Source organism: Colossoma macropomum, unplaced genomic scaffold, assembly GCF_904425465.1.
Source record: "Colossoma macropomum unplaced genomic scaffold, Colossoma_macropomum, whole genome shotgun sequence".
Classification (NCBI taxonomy): domain Eukaryota; kingdom Metazoa; phylum Chordata; class Actinopteri; order Characiformes; family Serrasalmidae; genus Colossoma; species Colossoma macropomum.
In genome coordinates, this window is record NW_023494792.1 from 51,182,326 (window position 1) to 51,195,539 (window position 13,214).

The 13,214-nt window shown below is 37.8% G+C and overlaps 1 protein-coding gene across 1 annotated transcript in view; it reads right to left on the minus strand.

Annotated features, from left to right (window-relative positions):
- Positions 1 to 3,408: 3,408 nt before the first annotated feature.
- cdk17 (cyclin-dependent kinase 17) overlaps positions 3,409 to 13,214 on the minus strand; it is a 64,397-nt gene continuing 54,591 nt past the window's right edge. Inside the window, 12 exon segments of the mRNA XM_036577500.1 lie at positions 3,409 to 3,916; positions 5,610 to 5,687; positions 5,806 to 5,896; positions 6,033 to 6,075; positions 7,602 to 7,707; positions 8,602 to 8,699; positions 9,334 to 9,454; positions 9,602 to 9,725; positions 9,961 to 10,023; positions 10,113 to 10,207; positions 11,634 to 11,748; positions 11,944 to 12,000. Of these exon segments, the coding sequence (XP_036433393.1) occupies positions 3,879 to 3,916; positions 5,610 to 5,687; positions 5,806 to 5,896; positions 6,033 to 6,075; positions 7,602 to 7,707; positions 8,602 to 8,699; positions 9,334 to 9,454; positions 9,602 to 9,725; positions 9,961 to 10,023; positions 10,113 to 10,207; positions 11,634 to 11,748; positions 11,944 to 12,000 (1,029 nt within the window). The 3' untranslated portion in view covers positions 3,409 to 3,878.

The window sequence follows — 13,214 nt, forward strand, 5'->3', positions numbered from 1 at the left end:
ACTTGTTTTAATACAGCTAAAACTACCATATGTGGTACACTTAGTCTTTAAAGTCAGTTAATATTTTGGGAAAATTGTTCTGTCACATTTATATCACGCTCACAGGAGATGCACAGGAGCGAACAGTTAAAACTGTGACCAGTGGGGTGACCCATATCTCACATTTATTGTTGTAATCCTATCAATTGTTTTCTTTTATACAGCTTGATTTTCACATAGCCTGAAGTTTTAGACAGTCTAGAACATGATAACCTAACAGAGACTACATTGCTGTCAAATCATTGCTGTCTTTGTTCATATGCTTCACTGCTTATCAGGTTGATACTTTTTTTCTTTAGTAATTGTGTTTATTGATTAACCAATGCAACATTTGACTGTATCGTTTCCCACCGGTCACAACTGTGATCAAGAATAAAACTTATTTTCATTAACTTTTCCAAATTGTTTTGAAAAGGTATTTGTAGGTTGTCATGGGGCTGTTCTAAGAGGTAAAATTCATGTACTCGCATAGCTGGAAAAAAAATCGTTTTAAATTGCGCATGGTGCAAACATTAACAAATTAACGTTAACACACACTGAGGTCCATGAATATTTGGACACTGACAAAGCTATGGTTATTTTAATAGTCTACTACAGCAATCTGGAGTTAAAATTAAAGAACAAAAACAAGCTGGAAGTGCAGACTTTCAGCTTTGAGGGTATTTACATCCAAATTGGGTGAACGGTGTAGCAAATACAACCATCTTCACTGCCTTAAAAGTCTTGGGTTACTTTTGTAATATGCTTTGGGTCACTGTCCATCCGCACTGTAGAAGAAAGAATTTGGCTGTATCTGAGCAGATAACATAACCTTATACATTTCAGAATTCATCCTGCTGCTTTGGTCAGCTGTCATCATCAATAAAAAGAAGGGAACCAATTCTATTGGCAGCCATACACATCCACTATGTAACACTACCTCCACCATGCTTGACAGATGAGGTGGTATGATCTGGATCACAAGCAGTTCCTCTGTGTCTCGTTTGTCCATAAAATGTTGTTTTCAGAACTTTGCAGGCTTTTTTAGATTTTTTTTTTTATCTCAAATCTAAGTCAGTCTTGTTTTTCAGAGTTACAAATGGTTTACATCTTGTGATAAATCCTCTAAATTTACTCTGGCAAGTTTCATCTCTTGATTGTTGACTGACAGATATGCCCACCATCCTGGATTGCATTCTTTGTCTGACCAACTGTTGTGAAGTTTTCTTTAGCAGGGAAAGAACTTAGTGTTATCCACCAGTTTTTTTTTTTTCTGTGGCCTTCCAGGTCTTTTGATATTCCTGAGTTCACCAGTATATTCTCCCTTTTTAAGACTGTACCAAACACTTGATTTGGCCACATCAAACATTTTTTCTGTCTCTCTAATGTGTTTGTTTTGCAAATGCCACACCACTTGAAATCAACTCTAGACCTTTCATCTGCTTACTTGTGATATAATGAGGGAATAAAACACCTGGCCATGGAACAGCAGAGTAGCCAACTGTTATGCCTACAGCGTTCACACAATTTGGATGCATATGTACATCCAAATTAATAAAAAATATCCAAAGGTAATAACCTCAAATTAAGGCTGAACCTTTAAGCTCATATTAATTACCTAATTTCAATTCAATATGTTGTGGTATACAGCTAAAATATACCTAACTTTGTCAAGATCTAAATATTTATAGATCTGGCCGTATAAACATAAGGCACACACTGCTATATCAAAAAAGGTATCTTTTTAAAACACTTATGTATCCCATCAAATGCAATTTTGAATTTTGTGTATCGTTACACCCCTAATGTAAATGGCACTTAGCAAAAAAGTTACGTGGTTTCAACATGACAGCGATGATATACAATACTCATTTTAAATAAGAAATCAGACCCAGATTGATTCATGATCAGGCTCTCCAGTCGCTCATACATGCAAACTTTGATCATTAGACTGCTAAAAAGAGACCACAAGGTGCATTCCGTATGAAACAGACCATGTTTACTTCACTGATTAAGAGAAATAAATATCTGCAGTAGAAAGAGTTAAATGGTCAATTCAGTCGACAGCTTCAACTGCGAGTGTCAGTGTTCCACAGAGGCGAGGTTTACGATACACCAGGCATTCCATGCATCTAAACACACACACACACACACAGACGCACGCTTCTCCAGTCACAATCAACTGCAAAAAATCACAATATTAATCAACATAACTGTCAGTTCAAAAAACAACATAGTTGTCTGTTGAATCTAAAACCTCTGAAATGTTTTCTTCATGTGTACAAATGTTGGAAAAAAGGTATTGGTCCTACACAGCTGTTCTTTTTTCGTTTGTTCCTGTATGTTTCCACACTTTATCTCTTTATCTTTTTTTTTTAAAAACTCTTCTGAACAAAATCAAACACGAATGTGACACAGCTGGACTCCAACATGCCACACGGAGATACCATACCATAATTCACAGAAGAATCAAAATGTAACTTAGGAAAATTCTCTTAATACTGTTAATGAAACTAACTCGTCTTCACAAACCTCACTAAGCATGGCGTAACGAGGCTCTGTACAGTCTGATCTCCATAATATCTCACTCACTCACTCATACACACACACACACACACACACACACACACACACACACACACACACACACACACAGACCCACTCTCTCACACTCAATCCAAAGCTACAGTGGAGATCTGGTACGATTTTTGTACAGTCACTGACGATGCATTAGAATAATTAGCTCTCGAAAGAAAAAAATAATAATAAAAACATACAAGCACTTCAGTCCAAGCAGAAAGTATTTCACTGAGGAAGAGGAAAAGGAGGATGAGGATGAAAAAGCTAGGTCTTTAGTCTTTTTTTTTTTCTTTTTGCCGAGGTCACATGACTACTGCTGGTCCAGTGTTTTCGATCCCCTCTCACAGCTTGTATTTCTTTCCCCCTCTTTGCTCCACAACGTCGGTTGGAAATGTAATGGCAAGCCCAAACCCAGCCACAAATGATTCAATCACCTCCAAAACGCAGTCTTCATGTTGGAGCTTTCAAACCATCTTTCTCACCAAGACTAGCCTGGAGCAGCCCTCAGAAGAAGCATGTTCACCAGCTCCACAGCTCACTGAAAGACTGGAGGAAGGTCTTCCCTCCGAGCTTGGGGTAATTTGAAATGATAAGGTGAGGTTTGCAGATTGGAATGGAGCGGGAAGTTTCTGTACAGCTTCCACAAAATCTGTACGAACGAAGCTTCTCTACATAAAATTCACCATGCCAAAAAGGAATGCAACTGAAAATGAGGGCAAAAAAAACCAAAACCTTAAAGGCATTCCATCTCTGTAAAACCAATGCAATGACATGACATCTGCAAATATCAACACTGAGTTATTTAAGAATTCCTCGACGGCAGTACTAATGTGTCCGTGGCAACCACGAAGGTCGCCTAAGAGTGGGGAAGTTAAAAGGAGACAGTAGTCAATTAGCAGCAAAAAATAACAAGCCCACGGACCTCTTCAATAAATATACACACTCACACATATATACACACCCCTCCACACAGTCTAGTCTCCTGACCCACCCATGAGGGAAGCGGAGAGGGGTCAGGGGCATTGGTGAGTTTAATCACTGAAACTGGCTGCATGCTGGACACAGGAGGATGGGAAAGAGATGATCTGACCAGTCCCCTTCACCCACCATTCACGTCCACACACACTCTCTAAAGCGGCTGGGGGGCGGCTAGTCAGTTACTCTATACAAGACAGTCACTGAGCAAAAGCCATCATCCTGATCCACTGTGTGTGCTTGTGTGTCTGTGTGTGTGCTTGTGCGAGTGTGTTCATGAGAGTGAGTGCACGGGTGAGCAAAGCTTAGAACAGCATACTCTGTCTTCTGCTCTTGCTGTTTCCTGTAGGGACAGAAAGAAGGGCACTTAGTTGCTGTAGTCAAAAGACCAGACGTAATAAACAGTTAAACTGCTCTTCTACTGCATTGCTATGAAAACTGTCCAACTTCTACCAAAAAAAGTAAGACTTTGAGGGGCAAAAAAAACAAAAAAAAACAAAAAATAAATAATAATAATAATAATAATTCAGTCCATGACACCACCTTCTGGACAAGCAAACACACTGCAGTAGATTGTTGAGTTTGTGTCTTGTGGATATACAGGGCCCAAAAGTCTAAAACCACTAGTTAAAACGCTTTTATTTTGCTTTTTTTTCTAATACAGATTGTTCCACTACAGATCAGCATAGGTTTGAGTGAATCTCAGAATTTCTTAACATTTAGTGCTGTATGTCTCACTTTCAAAGACAGCGTACACTTGAGCAGGCATGCACTCCATGTTTGTGCAAAAGCCTCTGATGAGTAGATCAAATTCACCTGAAAGCTGTCTGAACATGAGCTTTAACAGAAGAGATAAGACTCAAAAGGCCTTAATATGGTCAATGTCATAAATTTGCTTTAATTTGAACCTTGAACACTTCATCATTTTACTTCTCAAATTTTATTTTTTTTTGTTTTACAATTTTAACAAACTACAAAACATTCTGTGTATTTCGAGGTTTAAACCAAAAAATCCCAGGGGCCATATCTGCTATCACCATGACAGCTTCAGTTAGGGCTGAATTTAAGACAATAGCTATTACAGACTAACAGTTCCTATGTTCTCAATCTTATCCTAACTCCAGATAAGATAAGACTATTACAGAAGCATCCTGACTAGACAGAATGCCCTAAGTACTGTCCTAACTTTAGGACAACCCCAATGGTGTCCTAACTTCTGTTTGATCATGTTTACTGTGACAGGCAGCATAAGTTCACTATAACTACCTTAACGGTGGTACACTGATTAATAAATAACACAGGCGCCGTCACAATATTCCTAATTTCCAGTTTATTGCACTTTAGATTTGGTCTGGATTTGGATTTTTTACATTAGGAATGGTAGCTGTCTAGCTGACAAACTTACATTTATAACATTATTTTGATTATGTTTACTTTTCAGCTGTGTGCGTATTTTCAGTTGCTTGGTAAAAGACATGACAGTTGATAGTCAACCTAGACTGAGTAGGTTAACATTTCCTAACTTGAGATAAGAAGCTGTAAGACAAGATAAAACTCATAAATTAAGATAAGATTTCCTTCTGTAGTACAAATTTGTGAAAAATCTTATCTTGACCATGTTAGATCTTAACTTAGGACAAAATGTGATCTCAGACTTTTATGAACAAATATATATACAGAGCTGTGCATCTGAGAAAATGGTATACAAAGCCATTTATCTGATCAATAAGCATTTGTTTCATTAGAATAAATACAAATAAACAAATAAGAAATCTACTGTGATTATGATATTTCCAAATCTCTCCTTGCCAAAGACCAGTTTTAGTTTTCTTTGTGATACCCTTTTGGTTGTATATTGTATTTATTTGTTTACTATTTGTACACTGTACACTGCATTTACGAAAGCACCAATTTCACCAAGACAAATTCTTTGTACATCAAAGGATATTTTGCCAATAGATGATTCCTACTGACTTTATACAGAAGGTGTCAGGTCATATTCAGGTTATACACACAAACACACAACACACACACACCTGTCTCTGGGTAGGAAGAGTTCCGATAGCCAGGGTCTCGCTGAAGCTGCACCTCTTTCAGTGTGAATATAGATATACCTGCAGGATCACAGCACATTGTATGAGTGAGGGGCTGCTGATGCTGCATATTTAATATCAGACTGTGTGTGCAGGGTGTGTGTGTGTGTGCACGTTTGTATGTGTACTGTTCACTCACTCTCAGGCAGTGTGTGCACACGCATTCCCAGACTCTTGAAGTAGGAGTGTTTCATTGAATCATCAGCAGAAATTCGTTTCTTGGACTCATACTGGGGAAAAAAGGTCAAATAAGCAATCTTGGAAGAAGGTTGCCAGGCCAGACAACAGCATAAATCAGTGATCTGAGGGTGTATGACAAAAGTGTGGGCAGTGTGTGTGGCAACAGCACTGAGAAGTTGCACTCACCCTAAGAAATGACAACAACAATTCAATTCCTTCAGTGTCCAGCCTGTGAGAGAAAAAGAAAGAACGAAAGAAAGAGAGAAAGAAGGAGAAAGAGAGAGAAAGAGAGAGAAAGAGAGAGAGAGAGCGAGAGAAACAAAACCATCAGTGGAGTGACAAATTAGAGTGGCAAATGAGAGGAAGGAAGAGGAAAGCTCAAAAATTCCACAGGATATCCTGACTTACTGGCACAAGCACACATGCACACACATAGGTCATGGTCGCTAGCAGTGTGCAGTAAAATAACCAGGAACAGGGACAAACATTTAAAGCAAAGACTCACTTATGTTTCAGGATATACTTTGCTTTGTCAAAATAAGTGGAAATCAATATTTATGTTATTAGTTTCAGGGTCATAATTTAAGACTTAAACTGCTGCCTATAATTTACTACAATTGTAAAACAATACACAATAATTGTACAAAATATTAATTGGAATTTCAAAAGCACAATGATAAACTTATTTCCACAATTTCACAATTATGATCCTTTACTCTTTTTTGTAAAGGAGAAACATGCTTGATCTCCCCCAGTCAAAATACAAGGAAACACATGCTCTACTTAAGTATGACATTTTCCTGGAAATTTTAGTGCACAATTTTTATTTATTTGCTGAGTCTAACATATCGGACAACATAAAATGTGCCATAACGTTTGCACAGTCCTCATTTTATGTTTTTAATTTCCTCAATGTGTTAAATTCGGCAAAAAACAGTGAATAAATTCAGCAAATAAAAATATATATATACACATATAAATAATTATATGTGTCTGTGTTTGTGTGTGTACATATGTATGCATGTGTGTTTTCGCTTGTAAAAACACCATATATCATTAGAATATATGCAAATAAACATAAATACAAAAAAAAATCTACACATTGCAATACTTATCAAATAAAACCACATCAGATGCTTAAGTAGAATAACAGCAGCTTAATATCCTGGAAGTCTCATTCACTTTTATTAAAAACCATATTTAACAAGTGAAGTCAATTGTTTTTTTTTTTGTTTTGTTTTTTAAACAGACAAAATAGTAAAAAACAAAACAATAAAAAAAACAACACAGAGGAAACAGAAACACAGAAAGCAAGCTGGTGTTCATGCTAGGCTGAAGGCTAACCCAAGACACCAGTCGTTCATTTCATATATCTCTCCCTACTGGTCGCTCCCTCTATAACAAACTGAAGTAACATTACCTCAGGCGGCAACTGACTTCACAGCAAGAGACAACTGTGTTTTCAGTGAAATATGACCAACATCCCAGACTCACACTAAACTGTAAGTATCGTTATCTACACTTAGTTGTGACATACAGGTTATAAAATAATATATTAAAGAAGATTTTTAACTAGTATCCCAGATAAACCAGTTTATCACCCACCACTATTTCCCATTCCGGTAAACCCCCGGTAAATCTTTTTGTCTCAACATACATACACACACACAGACACACACACAAACACACACACAAACACACACACAAACACACACACAAACACACACACAAACACACACACAAACACACACACACCTGGGAGCATGGTTGATGAAGGGCTGCGGTTTGTATTTAGGGAAGTTGTAAGATTTGAATTCCTCAATAGATGAGATTCCTGGCCAGTTGTCCTCTGTTGGTGTACCTAAGCAAGCAAACCACAGATATTTAGAACTTGCTCTTCTCATTGCTGTTTATTATGAAAATTACTCCCTTAGCAACATCCAACAATCATTGTGTTAAAGCAATATTATAAGTTGACTGATGCTAGTATTGTTATCCAATATAAAATTGAGTACAAAAAAAAAATCTTAAAATGTATAAAAAATATTTTAAAAAATCAAATAAAAAAAAAAAGTGTGTGCTGATGTTTGTGAAAAGACTACTGGCCATTGTTCTATCATTGAACAATGATGAATTGGTTTACCAGTTTTATTGGTATGACAGGAAACAACTACATGTATGTGCACTATTGAGTATGCAGGTTATACAACTGATTAAACATTTATTTATGTATAGTATTTATTTGCATGAAATGGAGTTGAGTACTAAAATGAAATAATTAAGTACCGGTTTATGCAGAAGAATGACAAGCTAGTGTGAGTTAGTCCAAGCTTAATCTGGGTCTTGCTAAGGAGTATTAAAATCTAGATCTGGCTATACTAAAACTGCAATATCTATTTAGAATATATGGTCCATATATATTTACACAAGTTATATTAATATGTGTTTGAGTTTTCAAGTTTGTTTAAACTGCTGTACATTCCAAAGTCAACATAATTTCTTTGGGTGCCTTTCTTGACTCAGCACACTTTCTCTGTGTAACTATTTGTTTTGAGCTGTGTGAGTCAGCATCAGAAGGTTGCTATTTGTTTTTAGAGCAGGTGAAAACCAACGTTCAGCTCTAAATAGCACATGACATCACCTGGCAGACGAATGTCTGTGTGTGTGTGTGGTAACGTCTGGAAGATGAAGGCTCCGTATTGCCAAAATTAGCTTCAGATACAAAGAGCCTGTATATTTTTCAGGGTGTGCTTACCAAGTAGCCTGAAGATGAGATGCAGTTCATCTTCCACTGTGGAGCCTGGAAACAGTGGCCGTCCGGCAGCCATCTCATAGAATATACACCCAACCCCCCTGTGTACATAAACAAGTGTCACATACTTGTAGCCCTTGACCACTATGCCTAAAAGTCTCTCCACTTATCACTGCACTGAGAGAAGCCTAGAGAAACTCAGTCTGAGTTGCATTATGTGACACATACACAGCCATTTGCAGAGCTGTATAACATTGCTTTTTGTTAAAAAACAACATGTGTAGTGCTGATGCAAAAGCTTGTACCCACAGCTAAACATTTGGTGCATCTGGTCTCAACTTTACCATTAGTATGAATACATATAGTTACAAAACATTTTGGAGAACCACATGATCCCACCTAAACATGCAACCTATCTGTCTCCAAAATAAGGGGCTTTTGCATTCTACAGTACACATCGCTGCTATCATATCAAAACCCTGTAAGTCAATGTAACCTTTTTTCCCCATTTAATGACAAGTGGACCTTCAGAAATCGTCCAAAGGTACACAGAATAGGATCTAATTACATTACACACATTATAGTTTAGAATGTTACTTCACTTCTCTAATAAAGATACAACTTTGGGGATACAAGCTTTTGTTATATTACCAATTACCCATCAAAGTACATTTATGCTAGCACATTTTGCACAACAGATGTCACTGCTGAGCTCACACAGACACACTCACTCACCACATGTCAATCTGTGTGGAGTACTCTGAGGATCCCAGCAGTACATCTGGAGGTCTGTACCACAAAGTCACCACCTCATTCGAGTATGTTTTAGTAGGGACAGATTTCGCCCGGGCTAGACCTGCAACACACAGGGAAAAAATTAAACAATCCAAAAACAACAACTTCGGCCTTCAAAAACAATCATGTGCACATATTCTGAGGAAAAACGACTTTCCTCTCATTCTGCTCATCTTAAGCCCTACAAGCATGCATGAACCCAGCATACCAAAGTCAGCTAGCTTGAGCTCTCCTCTCTCATTGATGAGCAAGTTCTGTGGCTTCAGGTCCCTGTGCAGAACTTTACGCCTGTGGCAGTAAGCCAACCCTCGCAAGATTTGAAACAGGAAAATCTGGAACCAAAAAAAAAAAACAAAGGGTTATTATATCAACAGTTCTTTTATGCTACAAAGACTCTTGACCAAACTCTTACCACTAGACTAACTTGTGGTGATCTTTGGGTTTGAGATAAATGAGAGATGGAGTCATATTTGTAGCATTATTAACAATGTGTACTTATAAAACATCATACTCAAATGTTAAAATGTACCCACACTGTTCTGGCAACCAGTGCACATGTGTGTATACCTTGACATTGTGCATGCTCATGATGTTCCCACAGTCATCCATGTACTGTTTCAGGTCCTTATCCTACAAAAATGGCATTTGTTAAACAAGAAAACACTATAAACCACTGTGCTTGGAAGGATATAGAGTTGAAAGTTAAGAGGCTCTCTCACCAGGTACTCGAAGACAAGGGTGAGGGATTTGTCCGTGTGGACAATGTCATGAAGAGTAACAATGTTGGCGTGTTTCAGGTCCTTCAGTAAAGACACTGAAACAGAAGGAAAGAAAAATAAGCACTCACGTGCTGTGCAGAGGCTATTTTAGCATTAGTAAAGAGTATGTACTTCGTGATCATACGCAGAGGCAAGCCATCATGGCTTACCAGGCATTAGCTAAAGGCCTGGACAAATTTAAGTGAATGAAGGGATATTTTATTATTTTATATGTGTGAAGAGACCTGTAGACCTGTCGCTGATGTTCATGTTGCAGAAAAGAGGTTTTACAATACTTTGCGTATTTTCTGTAGTTTCTGAAACATGATTTGTTACTTTTTAAAGCTTGATTTTAATGCTTGCTTAATACGTAAGCGAAGCAAAGTCTCAGTTAGCAGGCTTGCCTGTTAGCATGTGCAATACCCTCACTTTTCTCAAACTTTCACAGAAAAAGAAGGTCAGAAAGGCCAACAAGTTCTGATTCACATAAATCTGTGTATGAGTGCAGCTAGCTGTGCGTGAGAGGAAAAGGTAACCCCATCATCAGCTGACATGTCTCATAGTACAGTAGAAAACTTGAGAAAGAGAGTAAATACAAATACATTTGGACAATCTCACGTGTGTTAACCCGAACACTGACGCAAAAGAACGGAAATAACTGCTAATTAATTATTTTTCCCACTGGCCAAAAAAACACAAGTGAAAGTGAGTAAATCAAGTACCAGGAGTGACCATAAAGAAGGAAGGCTGTCTGCAGCAGGCTAACTAGCTGACTTTGTTGAGATAACAGCACAGTATTATTTATTATAACTTCTAAAATGACATATGTATGAGTAACAATGGACAATTTACATGGGGTGATATCTATACATGTTGAAAAGGTGCATAAATACAATAACAGATGAATTTAAATCTGTTAAATTGTGCTCTGCCTCCTGAAATAAACAGATCCAGTCGAATCTTCAAATGTATTTGTCAGTTTTGGCCTTTCAGAGATGATAGACTTTTTAATGCCATCACTTGTTTTCTGATTGAGATCTTAAAAATTAGTAACATGCTTGTGAGAGCTCATATTTCAAACATAACAAGCTCACAAATGCACCATGTGAAAGGTTTCTTCAAGGTGCCACGTACATTACTACAAAAGGGGGATTTTTGTCTTTGCTTAACTTCCCACAGAGTGCATAAATGAAAAAGTGAGCAATTGTACAGCATGTATAACTGGTGCATTTGTTGGCCACTGGCATGAAAACATGGGTGCTTTTGAAGTTTACATGCTACAGAGATGTAACTTGTAACTTTATTTGGTATTATAAATATGTTTATTGGCAAGTCTTCTGTTTCTGTTGAACTATGTAACATTGCCGAAGGCCTAGACATGAACTGCAAAGTTACAGACTAAGCTTCTTAAAAATTAACGGATATCATACAGAGGAAAACGGAGGAGAGATAAAAAGACTCAACAGAAAAAGCTTTCATTACCTTCTCTGATGGCTGTGCACGGCGCCCCTTCCTCGTGCTCTAATCGAATCTCTTTTAAAGCCACCAGGTTGTCTGTCAGTTTACTCCGGCCTTTGAAAACAGTGGCGTATGTCCCCTAAAAAACAAAGTAAATGTCACAGAAGGCTATGACAACAAAATTGAAAAAACATGGATAATGACTTTCATATGGAGGTCAATGACTTTATTTGCAAGAATTGTAGTTCATGAATGGATATTCAGTTCAATAACTTTATTTGCAATAACCTCAGTTTGTGGATGCAAGTTCAACAACTCCATGAGAATCTCTTACCTCTCCAAGTTTGTCCAGTTTGATGTAGGTCTCCAGTTTCCCAAAGCCAATTTCTGACTGAAGAACAAGAAAGAGAGTGAGAGTTTATCAGTAATGAGATATAGCTGCAGTTGTTGTTAAACAAGCCTGCACACTCTGAACAGACCTTATCACATCCAAACATGTGTTTAGAGTGTAGTCAATGGCTCTGATATCCTGATATCTGCAGACAATTTCACTTCCCAGACCGAGGCATTAATCATAAACACACAAGCGCACAAGCTTCCGAACAAGGAGACAGCACCAGGGGGCGCTAGAGCTCAAACATGAACAGACAAATTCTTCTATCTCTTCCTCTGTTTCTCTCTCTCTCACACACACACACACACACACACACACACACACACACACACACACACACACACACACGAGGTGGGCTGGTGGGGTGGGAACGACAGAGACGGATGACGGCCAAGAACAATGGATGCCAAGAAAACGCAGACACCAGAGTAGGGAGCCTTTCACATGCAAAACCTGCTAGGTACAGAAAAAACAGTGTGAGAGCGTGTGTTCAGGGACAACGCAGCACTAGAACATGCTGCCCTCTTTCACACTGGTGTTAACTGACTTCATGCCCAGTTGTAGTGTGTAAGCAAAAAGAAAAGAGTAGGACTCTAAATATTTCCTAAAACTACCAGTTAATAAGACTGGATATCTAACAGTCCTAATAAGTCTAATCTTTATACAGCATAGCTCAAAGGATCTTTATAAGTGTATTATCAATGTGGCCTTTGTCTTTTCTCTAGTTATAAGAACTTTATTTCTAATAAGGGTGCCCAAAAGGGTTCTTTAGAGCCACACAAAAAACACTTTTGGTTTTTTTAAGTCATGGTTCTCAAACCGGCCTTCAGAGACCCCCAGATGGTCCATATTTTTTAAATATCCTAATGTGTTAGCAGTTGATATCAAGCAACTATGGGCCTCTGAGGTTCAGTTTGAGAACCACTGCCTGAACCTTTAAAATGATGATGTTTTTGTTTTTTTAAAAGATGTGAGAGTGAAGACCATTTTTCATGTTTAAAAACATATTAATAATGTGAAACTTCTATACAAATTTAAGGCTCTCCCTTGAACCATACACCCACTTAGGAACCACTGTTTTGTTACATAATGTATCAATGCCTTTTCAACATTACAACATGATGAACAACCAAATACTCTAGCTTTCAATACTTTCAATTCAATTAGGCCTACACTACATTAGCACTGATTATAGATGTTAAGCTGTAATA